This window comes from Siphateles boraxobius, unplaced genomic scaffold, assembly GCF_051911475.1.
Source record: "Siphateles boraxobius isolate OS27281-9 unplaced genomic scaffold, OSU_SipBor_1 104, whole genome shotgun sequence".
Taxonomy (NCBI): domain Eukaryota; kingdom Metazoa; phylum Chordata; class Actinopteri; order Cypriniformes; family Leuciscidae; genus Siphateles; species Siphateles boraxobius.
Window position 1 is genome coordinate 356,945 of NW_027508705.1, and position 19,178 is coordinate 376,122.

The 19,178-nt window shown below is 36.4% G+C and overlaps 1 protein-coding gene across 3 annotated transcripts in view; it reads left to right on the forward strand.

The window, feature by feature from the left end:
* pde10a (phosphodiesterase 10A) overlaps window positions 1–19,178 on the forward strand; it is an 88,043-nt gene that overhangs the window by 37,554 nt on the left and 31,311 nt on the right. For all 3 annotated transcript variants that reach the window (XM_077246457.1, XM_077246447.1, XM_077246467.1), the window contains exons 2-3: window positions 2,485–2,616; window positions 18,331–18,359. In XM_077246457.1, the coding sequence (XP_077102572.1) occupies window positions 2,485–2,616; window positions 18,331–18,359 (161 nt within the window). The remainder of the gene's footprint in view (window positions 1–2,484; window positions 2,617–18,330; window positions 18,360–19,178) is intronic.

Sequence of the window (19,178 nt, forward strand, 5' to 3'; positions counted from 1 at the left end):
GACTCTGATAATAAAATTTGGTAGGTCCGATGGCAAAATATGTTGTTTTCATTATAAAGCAAGCACAGAATAAAAAGATAAAGCCACAAACCCACAACACAACAGTGTTAGTATAAATGTAACAAGCACAAAACATTTTTTATAACCCAGTCCATCCACCCCATATGGACCAAAACTCCATTAGGTGACAGTTGTAAAGAAAAAAACCTTGGAAAAACCTGACTCATGGGGCCAGATTTATTCCAGGCTGTATAACGGGTCAGACTTGTGCATTGACATTATTCAAAATTATGGTAGGGTTGTAGTCTGACGTATATAATGGTTATTTGTAGTGCAACTTCTGCTAGCTATACAACTGCTTGTGTATAGATATGAATATCTTTCACACATCTGGTTTGTTTTTAGTGTTCAAAGAGTGTAGGCACTGCCATTTTCTTCTGTTTTGTCTTTTATTGTTGTGCACCAAAACAGACTATACCCTTTTTCTGCTTGTGGGAGCTCTTGTGGGTTAGGTTGGGTCTCAATATCTTCGTGTGTGTGTGTGTGTGTGTGTGTGTGTGTGTGTGTGTGTGTGTGTGTGTGTGTGTGTGTGTGTGTGTGTGTGTGTGTGTGTGTGTGTGTGTGTGTGTGTGTGTGTGTGTGTGTGTGTGTGTGTGTGTGTGTGTGTGTGTGTAGAGTTTGTGTGTGTAGAGTGTGTAGTGTGGAACACATGCCTCCCAGCTGTGTTTCCCCAGAGTTTGTACATTAAGTCAAGACTCACATATGCTCAAAGTGATTGGTTTCAGTTGAGTTCATCCTGGCATTTAAAAAAAAAAAAGATCAATACCAGGGATATTTAATTAAAGTTCTTGGAGGTCCAGTCTCTAAATTTTCATTGACGCAAAGCCCCTAACAATTGTATCTTAAAACGTTTTAGTGCTGTAAGAACTTTGTAGCCTATTTAATTTCTGGTCTTTTTTTATTTTTTTTTATAAATGTTTAAACTGGCAGCTGTAACTCTTAGTTAAAAAAAATATTTTTTAAATACATTTTCTATAATATGCCGCCATTGCATTAATACGGTTAACTGCTACGGTTGGAGAAAAAAGGGATTTTTTTTAAAAACATTGAGAAAATGATTCATCTGGACGATCATCCACTAATTGGTGACCTATGGAGTAGACTGTAGAAGTGGGTCTCTGAAGGCTTGAAAGAAATTTAAAGGGATAGTTCACAACAACAACAAAAAAATCCCATGATTTACTCACCCTCTAGCCATAGGTGCTTATGACTATCTTCTTTCAGATGAACTCAAACAAAAAAAATATTAAAGCTATTCCAGGCTTTATAATGGTAGTGAATGGCGGTCCTGATTTTAAAGTCCAAAAAAGTGCATCATAAAATTATTCCATACGAATCCAGGGTGTTAATAAAGGCCTTCTGAAAAAATTATGTGTTTTTTGTAATACAAAATATCCATATTTAAAACTTTATAAATTAAAATAATTAGCTTCCTTCAGACAACATATGCGCCAAAAGAGTAACCCCTGACACGATGTATGACATTGTATGTAGGAGTAGAGTAAGCTTTGATGCCTCTTGTGGTTCAAAAAAATAGGACTCGTTTTCTCTTATATCAAAATCCTCCGACTTTTCTCTTTAAAAATCCTCGTCTTAGACTTCTAATTTGTGACCTGTGTTTTGTTTTGCTCTATACTCTGCGCTTCCGCATTCTTTAATACGTCATGCGTCAGGTCAATGTTATTCTTTTACCCTAAATCGATGCGTACGGCCGTCTGTCGGAAGCTAGTTATTTTAGTTCATAAAGTTTTAAATATGAATATTTTTCTCACACAAACGCATCACTTCAGAAGACTTTTATCAGCAATCAGCAGTTTTTTTTTCACGCTAACATACAACCAGATATCATTCCAATTTATTTTTCTGTCCGTATAAGCTAGCAAGTCTCAACCTCGACATCAGGTCTCGTGCCATTTAGATTAAGGGAACATTTTTATTTATTTAAGCAAACGTCATTTGCCAATAAAAAGACCCTGAAAAGCTTATATGGGGTAATGTTTGACCATGTAAATATCCCCAGCTTCACCAAATTGCATATTTATACTCCATTTGGGCTGAATAAAATTGAGGTGTTTTTGTCTTCCTTGAGTATGAGCTCCATATTATCCTGTGTTATACTGCATTAGCCATAAAAGCCATATCAAATATGATACAACAACAACAACAACAAACACATATCCAATCATATGAAAACTCATCCTAACCGTTTGTAATATTTTTTCAAAAGGTTAAATAAACCGTTCAGTGTCAAAAAAATAAATGTATTTTATTTGTCAGGCTTTACAGGGTTACTGTAAGTACAGTAAACTATTTTGCCAGTATTGATGTGTTTTCTTTAGAACTAGGAAACAATGGACAACCACGTTTTTTTTTTTTTTAAATAAATGTTAGGGTAAGAAAATAATGGTGCTGATTTTGTTGCAGGTCTGACGGATGAGAAAGTGAAGGCGTATCTCTCCCTCCACCCGCAGATGCTGGATGAGTTTGTGCTGGAAAGCGTGAGTGCGGAGACGGTGGACAGATGGCTGAAGCGGAAGAACAGCAGTCAGCCTGCAGGTACGGCCTCCAATGTTCTGCAATAGTGCTGTCAAAAATAGTCCCACATTTACTTGCTGCGACAGTGTCTTTGATTTTTGAGGGTGACTTTTCAGAGGGCATTTCACACAATTGTAAACTCAATATGGATATTTTGAATCCGTACTTTGCATTTTGCTTCTATGCTTTATTTCTGGTTAACCTTTGCTTCTGGAAAAAAGTATGCATTTATAGTGGTTCTCAATAAAACCCTTTAAAAAACGTAAAAATAAATAAATTTAACAGTTAGTTGAGATAAAATGCAACTAGCCATACAATTGTACATTTTATAAAATAAATAGTTATGTATTTATACATAACAAGCCTCCCCTCCCCCCAAAGAAATAAAAAATACTTCCCAAATAATTATTTTGATTTCGTTATATGGTAATATGGCTATTATTATTAAATCTGGCCCTGTGTTTGCTCCATGGTATGTAAACATACGTTACTTGAAATAAAATAAACGTTAACCGAAATACAATTTTAGTTCTCAATTTATTTTAATCTAACTTGAAGTACTGAAGTATTAAAATAACCAAAACTGAAATAAACGAATAATAAGAACTATATAGACATATTGGTTACACTTTACACTAAGGTTTAATTAGTTAACATTCGTTAACTATATCAGTTAGCATGAACTAATAATGAACTGCGTTTATACACCATTTATTAATCTCAACTATTAATTTCAACATTTACTAATACATTATTAAAATCTTGTTAACATCAGTTAATGCACTGTGAATTAACAAACATATTAAGAAAAACACAAACCGGTAATAAAATTAGTAGATTAAAATGAAAAATGAAAATATAAAAATAAAAACTATATACATAATATATTTATATATAATTATATGTACAATAAAAATACAAAATATTAATAAAACTATAATAAAAGCCTATATCACTGGTCCTGAAGCAAAATGAGTCGAGATCATGAAAATTACACTGCTTATAACACATTCAAATTGTGTAATTCCATTTGGATACTGTTTGTACACATTATTAATGTAATACATTTTGTCAATAATTACAACAATAATTATCATGAATATTTCTTGCACATCTGAGGTAAAACATCTATATATCATAGTAAATGTCTTTTCAACAGTACCCTAAAACAGTGGTTCTCTAGCCTGTCCTGGAGCACCACCAGCAGCGCACATTTTGTATGTCTCCCTCATCTCACACTCATTTCAGGTCTCGCAGTCTCTGCTAATGAGCTGATGACTTAAATCCGATTTTTTGGTTCTGTTTTTATTGCTTATTTTTTATGTATTTAACCCAGAAAAAAGAAAAAAAACATCAATAGACTTCATACAGCTCTTCTGTGCATGTGTCTATGTTTATGTAACCTGAACAGTAAAGACTGCAGAAGGCTGAAGGGTTAGCGCACTGGTGAAAGTATGAGAGAGAGGGCCTGCTGGGTCCTTACGGGTCATTAGGGCTGTTTAAGCGGGACTGGCTTCTCTGTGCACAGCATGCTGCCGCCTGCCTCGGCCCGCTCCACTCGACCCATCACATCCATCAAGGGCCCACAGGGCTGGCGGCCGGCCCAGCTCGGCTACTGACGTCAGAGCCAGCCTCCAGGGGCATGCAGTCGGACGGGGGGGGGGGGGGGGATGGAGGAGGGGGAATGTGTCGCATTTTGGGAATGTTTTCTGCATGAGTGCAGCAGAGCTCTCTCACAGGCAGCCGGCTGATGGTTAACCTCGGCTCTGCTTCTCAGGCACCGTTTCAACATCAGTCTCTCTGTAAAGCATGTGTGCCAGATTCTGTCTTGGCCTGTGATGCATATCAAGCAGTGCTTTGAATTAGTATGCATGTTAGCTTTCAAATTCTTTGTGCACGTCAATGCTTTTTCTTTTTCCACTGAATATCAATTAAAGTATATGGTTTAGAATGTGGGTTCAGTCAACCAAGACACATTTCACTTTTCATATATGTTCATCATGTTAACACTGAGCATCTTCTCAAACACAGTCATTTTATAGTTGTTGTTTTTTAACAATAATTCTTAAATGTTTTTATTTAGTTTATTTGATTAACTGTTTTTACAATACACAGTTACACACTTTTTCAAACCAGCTTCAGGGTAATATATAAATCAGTGACATGAAAATAAAACTCCCTGAATTTATTAATTGAAAATGTTATACTCGTGATTGGATTGCTAGTTTATTGTTGAAGAATAAATTTTGCTCATTTTAACTTTTGCCTGGCTGGGTTATACAAATTCAAACAAATAACCCCAACATTTTTTATATTCAGTATATACCTCAATATTTATGAATCTGAAATGTCTTAAAAGTGTCACTTTTTTTAGTCTGAAGAGCCATCATTTAAAAAAAAAATTTATTATAACACACTAAATCCAAAATGTTAAATAGCAAGAGGGTAAATTCAGTAAAAATATTTTTCACTGTTTCCATTAGTGTGTTTGCACTGCATGTTCCAAAGTGAAGTGCTCACTTTGCTCTTAGTATAACTTTGTCTTAACGCTTTCAATTTCATAGATCCTGAGGATTGTGAGTTAGTGACACTCTTCGGGTAACATAAAGGCCAAATGAAAAGCACATATTTGTACATGCATAATTTTTCTATAATTTTTTTTTAATTTTTGTACTTGTGAGATATCTGATCAGTTTAATAATAGATTGTCCTAATCTGGTGTGCTCCAAGCTGTCCTGAGCTGTGGAGATACCCGGACATCATATGATCCCTGTTATGGTGTATGAGAGAGCATCACTTCAGGCCCAACGGCTGCACCGTCAGCAGGGCCTAGGGCTTCCGTCCATGTGATTCAGTCCAACTTTTGCAAATACTGTGAACTGTAATTCCTCTAGTATGTCATGCCCTTTTGCAATTCATGTAGATTATACTGTCAAATCAGCTTTTGTGTTGTGTTTGAGCATTGTCTCACCCATCATATATGAATACACATATACAGTATATAAATGTTAATATTGTATATTCTTGTCTCTTGAAAGTGCTTATTGGCTTTAGTAACTTTAACCAAATTAAAAAAATATGGTTATTTTTAACTCTGACGATGTGACATTGAATGACTTGTCAAATCAATAGGCTAAAGGACACGACCTACTGGTGAATTCTAGCTCTTTCTAATTCTGTCTCCTTCAAGGATTTTCAAGGCCAGATCTTTTTGCTTGTGACGGAGAATGACTACTTACACTGCAGAGGCCAACATCTGTTCAATAAGACACTGTTGCGTATTATTATATTGAAATTTAGGATATAAATAGCTTTTACTTTGAAGGTGCAGCCTCTCTGTGAAATGTGCTCAGTCATATTTTTATATCTTGTGATCATTTTTACCGTGGAAGCACACATTTCCAAACACTCCAGCCTTTATCTCTTTGTGGACTGTGAAATGTATTCAAACTAGTGTTATAATAGCTATTTAAGCAAATAAGCTATTGGTCTTTTGTGTGTATTTATTCTCAATCTTTATATATTAGATTCCACCTTAAATGTAAGTCTATAGATTGTTTGTGTGCACCTTTTATTGTCTGCAAGGCGAAAAGCGCATGTCCAAAAGTAATAAGGAACATGTAAAATGTGCATTGTGCATACATGTCTGTAGCGCAAGGTCCAGGATGAATTATGTGTCAAAGTTTAAAGTGTTTCTGTCATTGTTTTCTATCCCTCATACCGAAACCTCATGTTTATTTTGTTTTTTTTCTTATTAATGAATCTGTTGATCCAATTCATAATACCGGTGTTAAGGATTTATTCACAAATTGTTCTGATCCTGCATGCACTGATCCAGATGCAGCAGAATGGTTCTTCAGTCTGTTCTTCACAAAAAAACTCCCATAAGCATTAAGAAGACGCAAGTGAGAGAGAGAAGAGAATGGCTAGATTTCTAACGAGAAAGAGGAGAGGAGAGGAGAGGAGAGAAGATAATGGCAAGATTACAGTCAGTTAACCACGACCTCAAACATCAAAGAATCAGGATCACCTTAAAGGGGCACAACTTAGAAACTCATCTGAAGGCTGCAGACGTTACTTGCATTGAGTCCAGATAATCCAGTAAAGTCCGGAGATTCTTGAGGATTTTGCTAGGAGTGCACTGAAGCGTTCGTTCTTCTGGTCCTGGATGGTCCACGTTGAATCCGACGAAGTTAACTTTGAAGGTAAAGTTGGCGAAAGCAGTCAGGAAATGTGTCTCAACAGAGATTGAGTAAAGATGTGCTTGATCAAGGCATTATTAAAGGCCCTATCAATCACACCCACTTCTGACACAAAGGCCAGTCAAAGATGACTGGGAGAAAGTCTTTATCTTCATGCTGTTTTTTTGCACCAAAGTATGGTAAAAAAAATAGCATTATTTTATGATCATATAGTATTACCATTATGAACTGAAAAGAGGATTCTTTTAAAGATGGGCATATAAAGATGTTAAAGCTAAACACTTACACCTGGATATCAGCATTTGAAATGACCCTAACATAACTAAAGGATCATAAATAGGCGAATATAACATAGGGACGTACATAAAACACAGGGAAAAAAAATACTATACAGTTGGGACAGTTTGATTGTGGGTAAAAATGCCGATGTCATTTTTCCTATGTGTATTGAAAGTTTGTCTCTAGTCTTTGAAGCTTGCAGAGAGCTCCAGACACCGTCACCACTCGGGTCATTCAGGGGAGCGAGGTCATAATAGCCTTTGAAGAGAACTCTTTTTGTGACTCTTTGGACCAGGCCAATGATCAAGTTTAAAGAAAGGGAAAGGGGGAAGGTTTTTATAATACCTTTAGCATTTTGTTCACATCCATTAGTTACACATTGTTCAGCTCATGTCTGTTCAGTGTTGATTCAGTTTAGGTTAGTTTAATAATGATGTCGATTCAGTTTAGGTTAGTTTAATACTGATGTCGATTCAGTTTAGGTTAGTTTAATAATGATGTCGATTCAGTTTAGGTTAGTTTAATAATGATGTCGATTCAGTTTAGGTTAGTTTAATAATGATGTCGATTCAGTTTAGGTTAGTTTAATAATGATGTCGATTTTGCAAAGTTAGTCTCACTAATCCAGCTCAAATCAGTTCAAGTTTTTTTTCTTTTCTGTTAGTGTCAGTGTTGTTAAATTGATAGTATTACTGAACATGAATAGTCTTTTAAATGTATTTTAAACAGTAAGTCATATGTACTTCTTTTAGGATATTTTTATGGTACCTTTCAGGCTTTTATTATTGAAGCCTGAAAGCTCTGGTCCCCATTCATTGTTGGAAAATAGTGACCTCATTATTCACAGTTTCTCCTTGTATGTTATACGGAAGGAAGAAGTAACATGACACAAGGGTGAATAAATGATTACAGAATTCTCCTTTTGGGGTCAACTGATCCTTTAATACGGTTGTGTAGTTTTTTTCTTTTTCAAACCCTAACCCTAAATATAAGCGAGCACTACTAATAATGCACCACTGTATGTGTGTACAGTAGATGATGTGTCTGTGTTTTGGTCGAGACTAACAAGGACCCCCAAGGCCTCAGTGACGTCAGCTTCCTGCACTTCATTTCCACCTATAGCGTCCCACTGGCCCAGTTTTCTTCTCACACATATGCAGTCTTCGAGTAATTGATAAATCCCAAACCTTTCGCCGCTCTGCCTCCAAAGAAATGCTAAATCTGGACTGATCATGTCCACGTTATCGCACACACACATATGCACAGTGTGATGCATGACCTATTTATTCAGTCTGTCTTTAGCCTAGTGGCCTTTATGACCTTATCCATACAGGAGAGCCGCCAATGATGTGCGCCTACAAAATCCTGAAATGTGCCTTAATTCAATAACAGAAGAGGATGCTGCTTGAATGTGTAGTTTGTTGTCCAGCTTGGTGCCAGACAGGAAATGTCTTGACATAATTCTAATAATTTCTAAGAATTCATTAATACATTCACTTCATTCATCAAATTAGTGATAATCGCATTTACCATTTTGTCATTTTCTTGGTTGAGTGTGGTACATTGCCCAGCACTCTTAAACATTATTAAACCATCAATCCATTCTTTGACGTGAAACAGCATTTTACTTTCATAATACCATATTGACGAATTTTCAAGTGAAATGTAAAATTCAATAAGAAAAATGTAGGGCAGTATTGTGTCCATCAGATATTAATTGAATGGTGAAAGTGGTTTAAAGTACTGTATAGGTTGAAAAAAAAGAGCTTGTGGATGTCAGTAATTTCAAAGATTGTTACAGATTGTTGAAAAATAATGAAGAAAAAAATTGTTTAGAAGACAAGACACCATCTGACAAGTTACAGATGTGTTATGAGGATGAATTGCATAACATGCCAATATTATTGCAGAACATTTTTCACTTTAATTTTTGCAAATATGTGTTATTTTGCATTTCTGTTGTAATTTTCGTTTGATTTTGTTTGTTTTACACTGCAGATCGATCAAACGGGTGTTTGTGTAGGCTGTTAATTGTAAGACTTGCTTTATGAAGTCTTCATGTTATTTATGAGTGGCAGTATTGCCATTTCTTTTACACAACGGTCTACAGTTTCACACACTTTCACGCGTTTCTTCCATCTGCCGACGATGTCGTCATTTCTCATTTGACCCGTTTTTGTGCTTACGCCTCCGCCTCGGTAAGAGTTTGCGTGAAGGGCCGCACATTTTTCCGTCAAGTTTGGTTTTTATAAATACCAATTATTGTGTAGAGAGCCTTCTCGCCTTCTTTTGTGCGTACGCAACATTTATAAATGAGGCCCCAGGAATGTGTTTCAAGAAAATTAATATTTTTTCATTGTTGACTGCTGTGTGTAATTTCTGCACCAGACCTTTGTTCAAATGGGTTTTTTCTGTTCTCCATATCCACCATTGGTCAGTAGCAGTGCTGTTTTTTTTTTTTTTTTACAAAGTGTCCATAAACATGGCAGCATCTAGGTTGCGTAGGTCCTGGGCTGTATGCACCAGCCAAGCATTCTTCATTGAGATCAATTGTACCGTATTAAAGGATCAGTTGACCCCAAAAGGAGATCAATTTCATTTCAGTTTACACAAACAATCTGGAGCAGATATTTGCCCACTGAGAGCTTGACAGAAACACATCTGCAAGTCCTTGCATTGATTACCAAAGATTTCCATCTGGGAATACCAGAAATGGAACAAGTATGACGTAAGCATAGGTAGCCTGTGGTGCAAAGTGGAATATTGACCTCCCTTTAGCTGCCTAGCAGAACCTGGGTAGAGAGACACTTCTAGGCTCTGTTCTAAACCCTCAGGTGTGCTTTCAAAAAGGTAGACACCTTACCGATTCAGAAAAAGACCACAATGACGTGTTCAGTGAATAAATCCCTCACAGTGAATAAACTGTGTTAATGTAAAAGACAACTAATTTATTCAGTACCCTACAATATCAATTAAAAACTTTTAGGCTGTTTAAACCGATATTTGTCTGTGCACTTTTAAACTATGTTTAAATCTTCACAGCATTAGCCTAGCAAAATGCTAACTGCAAACTCTTTTGTAATCAGTTGTCACATCTCTCGTTTGCTTTGCTTTAAGGTAGGGACACAGCAAACCGTAGTTTCAAACAAAGAACTAGTGCTGATGAAAGCCGACTGTGTTGTCCCTTCGCGTCGCCTGCGTCGGGGGAAAAAAGCTGCACTTGAACACATCAAGAGAACTACAGCCGACTGTCAGCTTGCATGCACGTTCTGCGCCTGCATGTAAATGATACAACTGTCTATTTCTACAGATATATTCATCTATATTTGTCATTCAAAAAGGGAAACTGATGCTGCTGGTTGCAGATACACAAACCCTAAACAAAGTAATGCGTGCTTACCGCTTAAAATATCAATCCTGCTGAACATTTTCTTTATTCCACTCCGCTCATGTTTTTTTTATGCATTTGGCAGACGCTTTTATCCAATGTGACTTACATTGCATTTCAAGCTCAATTTACATTCTTATCAGTTCTTGCTTTCCCTGGGAATCAAACCGATGACCTTGGCGTTGCAAGCACCAATGCTCTACTGTTTGAGCTACAGGAAAGCCCTGTTAATATTGAAATATTCGCAAAGGAACACTCAGGTAAGATGACGTAAAATTAGAACAGCCTTCTCTCCGTACCGTTTTGACTTCTTTGCTCGCTGTTTTGCCATTATTATCGAGCACTGACTCATTTACCTAGCTGAACAGCCAATCAGAGTTCCTTCTTTCACTGACAGCCCGACGCCGATTCAACATGTTGAAAAAAAAAAACCCGACGGCATCCAACTAGAGCCACCGTTGCAGAACACACTGGAAAAACTAATCGTCCGAAGCTCAAATCCAGACCGACGTTGCCTGATGCCCAGTCGTCGGCTTGTGCAATTTTTGTCTGATATGTAAGTTGCTGCCTATATGTGTTGTTCCAAATCAATCACTCGTTGCTTCATGTGACTCTTTTTCTCTTTGAAGGAAGTTGCCTATCTAGACAGACTCTTGTTTATGTAGGCCAGGAACTCAGCCAGATTGTCGTTACATGTGTTTGTAAGAAGGAACATCAGGAGGAGACACTGCCATACTTTCAGGTCCTGCAGTCAGCCATCCAGTGTTCTCTTGGACATGAATTTTGCTGATTTCCAAGATTATGTAAATATATAATATAAATGACTTTTTTGGCATATTGCCTTCTTATGTGAACAGGGAATCAAAAGAGATCAAAAGCTTTGACACAGCAGGACGCCATCATATGTCCTGTGCATCGCTGCCTCTATCCACCCCCAAATTGATCCACACGGGCCTGTAATGTTTCAACCATATTTAGGTGCGCTGATACAAGTGATCTGATGTTGGGAACAGTGCAAAGGCCACCATGTGCTTGTCCTCATGACCGTGCTCAAGTCCAAGTCCACATGCCGTGCTCAAGTCCACATGACCGTAGAGCAGTGGTTCCTTTTTGACTCCAAGCCCAACCCTTACTCCACCAAAATCTGAAACACTTAATAAGGCCCCTAAGAAAGTGGGATTTTTGTTGTTATTGCGATTCAGTTCCAATTATGTCATTGCAGTTAAATCAATAATATTTCTATATACTTATTGTCTTTTAAACCCCAGCTGAGCAAGCCAAGGGTCAATCAGGTGATGAAAGAGGAAAAAATAAATTCATTTGACTTTCCAGTTGTTCGGGATTTACTGGATAAAGATTAAGAACAATGCTTTCTTTTTTTATTATTATTACAATTTCTGTCCGCTAAAATATTTGGCTTGGCAGAACTACAAAAATGTATTTTTGTTATAAAAATTCCCATGGTGTTTTAAGATTTAATTAGCATGACTGTCCTTTTTTTTTCAAATCACACTTTACAAATCTGGCTACCTCATTTATCCAGGTTTTCCATGACCATGGGAACCCCTAGTAGGTTGTTGAGCTGGTGGATTCAAATAATAAATATCTTGATTTGGAGTTGTTTTAATCATCTTTAGGTCCCCTGGTTGAGAGTCACAAGAGTGTCTCTTCCGTCATTTTAGGTTTCAGAAGGGTGCTCATCATGAGCATCCACTATGCACCCCCGATCACTTGATTACTAAAGATTACCGATTACCATGATTTATTGGCATCCCAGAGAGGGCCGAGGTTAGAGATATCCTTGACTTCATGAGACATCATATTCCACAACTCTTAGGTTAAGCGAATTTCCCCACTCCTCCGGTGATTGAGCATTGTCATCGTACAGGTATCCAAGACAACTCCAGAGCCAAGGGTCCTAGGCCGATCCTGGTAAAGTTTTCCACTATTTCCAGGATAAGCTAAAAGTAATGAAACTATCCAGGGAGAATAAGGAGTCCCTACAGTATAAAGGAGTTTGTGTCCTTATTTACCCGGACTTATCTGTTGGTCTGGTCCAGAGACGCTGAGGGTTTGATGCGGTTAAGAAAAAGCTCCGTGATCAGGACATTAAATACGCATTGATCTATACTTGCACACTGAGAGTTGCCTTTGCTGGTAAGACACAATTCTTTCATACTCGTAAGGAAGCTGAGGAATTCCTTGGTGAACTCTCTTTTATGAACTCCTCCATTGACTCTGACATGACAGCCTAAAGTTAGTGATCGAAGGCTAGTGCTAATTGTAGTACTATACTCAGCTTGCTGATGGACTCTTTAACTCTTTAGTTCTTCTCCCTTTTTGTAAAAATTTCCTTGCCGGACTGGCATTGAACTTATTATTTATTATTTGTATTGTTGTCACTGGCATAAGTGCTGTTTGAACGGCCGCTGCCTTACTTTTTGTTTCTAATTTGCAAATCAATCCTGGGAGCAGTAAGGGTTGGAGCAGCTTTACTACTGTTTGCCATGTAATGTGACGCAAATGCCGTAAAATGGCATAATGCTAAAAGATGGGTTAGTTTAGGTCACCTAAACGGGAAAGGATAGATACCTATAAGTTTAATATAGGCAATTAATATTTTGAATGTTTGAACAAATTAAATATTGTAGCATTTACAGTCTCCTATTTTTATTTTTTATCAGTACTATCATTACTTTTATGTATTTTTATCTGATGATTTCATGCATTCTTAATTACACTTTATAACTATAACAGCATTAATAGACCTGGACCTTTTATTTTATTATGTTCATAAATGGGTCATGCAGACTGAGCTGTGCACTTATAGGTTTATGTATATACTTCGTTTGTTTGTGTGTGCGCGTGTTTGTGTGGGTGTGTATTTGTTTTGCTCTCCTACTGCCTTTCTCATCACCTGCCCTACTGCTATATACTATAACCTGCATTAATGCTCTGTATGCATTTTTGCTTTCACATCATGTGTATATTTATTCTATCATTTAGGAGTAATGTCTTCTAATACTAAACTTACTTTACTTGTTATTCACTTGAGCATTAGGTGTTTGCCATCTAAAATGTATTTATTGAGAGCCTGGCTTACTTATAATAAACCACATATAATTACTCTTTCTGAAACTTGTTTAAACAGTGATATTTCTGATGATGAAGTCAAACTTGTCAATTATGTTCTATTCAGGAAATACAGGGGCTCAAGAGGTGGGGGCCTCTAAACATATGTATCTTCAAATTTGACTGTAGAACTTGTATTGCCAAGTGAGAATCCTCTGCACTTTGAAGGCCTCTTTGTTAAAATTATTTTTTCATGAAAATCAAACACTAATCATAGGAAATATCTATAAAACCTCCATATGCTCCTGCTGAAACCACTGAATGTATACTGTCTACCATTAATTCTTTAAAAGGTGCTTGTGAAAAATGTATATTAGGTGGTTTTAATTCCAATTGGGTAGTTCACTCTTCTTATAAAGACTGGAATCTCTTTGACAACATAATCTGATTCTGTGACAACTCTATTGACTTTTTGTATCTGGAAAATCAAAATGCCTCATCTTCCACCTAAATTAATCAGAGTAAGGAAATCGAATAACATTTATCCTGAACACTTTATCCAAGATATACTAAACATAAATTGGGAGAGATTTCAGTTAATTCCACCTGTTGAAGATGCTTGGAATTACTTTTATACTGAATTTGTTGAGCTAATATACAAACATGCTCCTTTGACATCAATTAAAGTCAAGGGTCGACACTTACCATGGATCAAAGGAGATCTCATACACTTATTCAAACAAATAGATAAGGCATGGAAAAAAACGTACATCAAATGATTAGGCTGACTGGGATGCTTACAAAGAATAAAGGAATAAATGTAAAACCATTACTAGAAATGCTAAAGCAAATTACTATAATGACTGTTTATCAACTGATTTTAAGAATCCACTAATTGCAGAGGCCTTCAGTCAGCATTTCTCCACAGCTTCCAGTTCTTTTTCCTTTCCTCCTCACTCTGATTTTTCCTTGACCCAGAACAGGTGCAATAGATCCTTCTGCTTTAATACTATCACTCCAGCTGATGTTCAGCAGGTTATTGATGGCACAAACTCCAGATGCAGTGCTGGCCCAGATGGTCTGGAGATCAAGTTCTTTAAACTCGCCTCTCATGTTCTATCATTCCCATTGGCTGATATATTTAATTTATCATTGGCAACTTGTGAAACCCCCCGATCATGGAATTGCGCCAGAGTAACTCCTCTTCATAAAGGAGGTGATTATCACAGATATTAATAGTTACAGACCTATTTCAATCATCAATAGTGTAAAAAAAATATTTGAAAAACTAATCTTTAACCAAATATCTTAATGACCAAAACTTATTATCTCCACACCAAACTGGTTTTCAATCAAATTTCTCGACCACCACTGCTCTTCTAAAATTCACAAATGACATACTGCCAGCATCTGACAGTAACATGTCGACAGATGCTATATATATTAATCTCACCAAAGCATTTGATATGGTTGATCATTATCTTGGATAAATTGTATGCTATTGGTCTTTCTTCTGACTCTTTATTATTTTTTAATTATTTTCTTCATCACAGAAGTCAATGCGTTACTTTTCAAGGCAGCCAGTCGGGCTTCAAAATTATTGATAAAGGTGTCCCACAAGGTTCATCTTTAGGTCCTCCTTTATTTTCCATTTTTATCAATGATTCATCGCAAATCTGTCCTGACTGTTTAATTCACTTATATGCAGATGACACTGTAATATACTCCTCCAGTTCTGACATTTCACAAATCCAACACTCTCTACAAACGGACTTTAACTTAGTTCAAAAATGGTTTTCTTCTAATGAACTCCTCCTTGGAGAGGAAAAAATATTACAGTATGCTGTTTTGCACTCTACCTAATTCTTTGCCTTTATCTAAAAACTGGTCTATTAGTTTTCTTGATGGAAATCTTTAACAAAAGATTTAACAAAAATCAACTTTAACAAAAGTTGAAGAATTAAAATATCTTGGTCTCTGGCTTGATACTCAGTTCTCCTTCAAACCTCATATTAACTCAATCTACAAGAAAATATATGGTCAATTGAAGTCACTTTATCGCTCTGCTGATTGCTTTTCACAACAGGTTCGGAAAAGAATTTTTACTCATTTGATACTTCCAATACTTGATTATGCTGATGCTATATATAGGAACACCTTAGATTCAAATCTTTGCCCTATCTCTGTACTATATAATAGTCTTTGGAGATTTTTGCTCAGTAGTCCTTACAGAACTCACCACTGTCAAATGTATGAGTCTTTGAACTGGCTGGCCCCCAAGTCAAGAAGGCAATTCCATTGGTCACTTTTTAAATGTATTCATTAAAATTTCCCTTCATATCTGAAATATTACCTAATTCTTTTTAATACACAGTACAACTTAAGGCATACGGAACAGTTCTTCTTTCATACACCCAGAATTAGCAAAGAAATAGGTCGTCCTGCATTTAAATTTAAAGCTCCATCAGACTGGAACAATCTTCCCTGCTCGCTCAGATCTATAACATCTTTTTATGTTTTCAAATCTTCTCTTTGTACTAATTTTCAAACATCGTGTTCTTGTTTCTGATTCCTCCCTTTTTTTATCTTTTTTTTTTTTTGTTATTGTATCTGTTTCTATTTCTATTCTATTTATGTATATGTATGGGCTTATGGATGTATGTAAGCATATTTATACCTTGACTGTATTTGCATTTTCACAGATGGTTCACCGATTGTCTTTGATCATGGTATGGGCCAAAAGGGAAGGGACTAGGTTTTATGGGAGCATTGTTAGAGTGTGTATATGAATGTGAATGTCAATGTATCTAAATGTTTGTTATAGTCCTGTGTTGTATTTACTTTAATTATGATTTTTTTAAATAAAGAAAGAAAAATAAAGAAAGAAAAGTGTGAACCCAACATTTGGGTCAGGACCTTGGGTCCAAAAGTCTTGAGACCACATTGAAAATCTGGGATTCAAAATTTTAAACTTTCAACAATTCAACGAATTTTACGAGGTGGCTAATTCATGCGAATTCATACGATCTCACTCATCACTCACGAATTCATACAATTTTTGGTAAATCGTACATATTTTACGGGTTGCCTAATTCGTATGAATTCGTACGAATGACCTACCAATCACTGGGGTTTAGACAAATCATACGAATTCGTATGAGTGAGGTCGTATGAATTATCCCCCTTTTACTCACTCGTGAGATTGTGTTGGAATAACTGGAAATAAGGATTAGGATTTTGAAAAATGTAAAACAAATAACCATAATAACCCTAAAATTTAAAGATTTATAAGTGTGCCAATGCCATGTTTGCCAAAGCAAACTTTCTCTGAAAACAAAAATCAAAAAAACTCGGAAATCTTAATGCTGCAGATGGGTCATGTTTGCTGTTTTGGAATTGGTGTGATTGGTCTGTACATGTGAAGAATTCATGCCAAACATTTGGACTTGTAATTAGTTATGCAAATTTTGTATTTATTTACATTCTATGCTAATTACTTACTATACTATTACTACTTGTTTGTTCTGCAGTGCAAATTTAATAACATAGTGACTGTTTAGCCACTCAAGTACATTTGTAGTCATGAATACATACCCCTTGCAAAATCTACAAAATGGTAATAATTTTAAAATTAAGAGGCATCAAAAAAATTGTATGTTAGCTTGGGACCACTTCGGTACCTGCGAGCAGTCTGACGTATGTCATATTACTTGCTGTTGCGAGTGAGCTATAATGCTTGCACAGAGATACATTCTACACGTTTATATGCATCACTTCCTTGCACACTGACTGAACTTCTGTTTAAATGGGGGGAGCCAGTCGGAAGAGTCAGCTGAACGTCTCCAGGTTTTTACAAACTCAATGACCTCAGAACAGGTGTTTTCTCAGGAGAACAAAAGGAGGCAAATTCTCAGAATTTATTTTTATCCCTATTGATCTGAATGTGGATGTTCACAGCTGTGTCTCTGTATGTAATGCATGGCATGTGTTTGTAGGTTGGCAGAGCTTTCGCAAGCCGTTCTATTTTTTGCAGTCTGATATTTACCAAGGGCTTGGGTATCGGTTTATAAAAAACGTTTTGCTTAAGATTTGAAGCTTGCATAGCCAGAGAAAGAACGCTTATCAATGCAGAGGAAATTTGTCAGTTTGGCTACATGAGTTACTCATTGAATTTTCCCTAACACAGTGTTCTAACCAGGTAGGGGGGAAAATGCAGTTTTTGTCTTAATCCGTTGCAAATGTGACAAATAGGAAAGTGACAGAAGTTCACAGAACTTTTTGTTGGTAGCTTGGTTTCGTATTCTGTTGCATTCTGCTCTCATTTGCCCAAAATTCGTCTCCACAGAGCAAGGTTTTGTATATTGTTCTACTGCAGCTCTGTCAATGTATAGTATGGCACCTGGTCAGGTCCCAGTGTAGCTACACATTAAATTGTGTTTGTTTTTGTGTTTGTGTTGGAACTAACTGTGGTACAGCGGTCAGTGCATGACACATTGAGCTGTGCTGCTCATGTCGGTGATGCAGATTTGATCCTGTTTCTCATGCTTTACTGTTTTCTCTTTAACATCCCACAAATTAACTTAATTCATATAATTAAAGACATAAAAAGACCATAAATAAAAAAATGTGAATTAATGCACAAGACTATGTAAAAATGGGGCACATAATACATCTAAATAATACATGCTTTATGTAAATGAAGGGACGTTCTGCCCAGTCATCCATGAAAGTGACTGTGTTACAGTATATGCTCATCTTCATTTGTTTTGACATGTTTTTTTTCTATTTTAACAGATGACTCCTCAGCTAAAGAAGTTAGCAGGGTAAGTGAGGCATCGTGTGTGTGTGTGTGTGTGTGTGTGTGTGTGTGTGTGTGTGCGTGCGTGCGTGCGTGCGTGCGTGCGTGTGTGTGTGGTAAATCATAAATGCAATGCGATACAATGATGATTGAGAGATGAACAAAAAAAGTTCCTCTAAAGCCTCGTTTCATATTTGACACTCACATTTTTTTCTGAAATAAAGTAAACCTAAGGATCGTCAGTAAATGTTCATCTTGAAATATAACTTGCATTATAAAAGCTATTCTTTTGTTTACTTTATAAAAATCTTTAAGATAAAAAGACGTGTATCACGACCTAAAGGTGGCATTTTTACAATTTTACTAACGGACCTTTTACTTGCTAAAAAACGTATAAACTATCAATCAGACGACAGACAGCATGTCGTAGATTATGTACAACAGGTTTTTCTGTTCAAATCTCTCTTTTTTTTTTCAAATTTAGAGGTCTTATAAATGTGCTTATCAAATATGATGCAGTTGCCTTTAAAGGGTTAACCTTAAAGCAGTCATAATATGAGGAATCAATGTTATAGAATAAAATGAATCTCTTACTTTTTTTTTTTTTTTTTTAAGTAAGTGTGTTGCAAAAGTGTTGACTTTCATGCCAAAATGGGATGGTTATCAGGGGAGATGCGCTCATGGAACACTTTATTGAAAGTTTCCGCTAATAATCACTACAGTATAAGCAACACACACACACACACACAGCTGCTAAATATGAAACTGTCTGTTGTATGAAAAATAACGTTGCGAACAAAAATCTTGTGACAGATTTAAATGTGCAGAGGCAATGAGCTGTTAA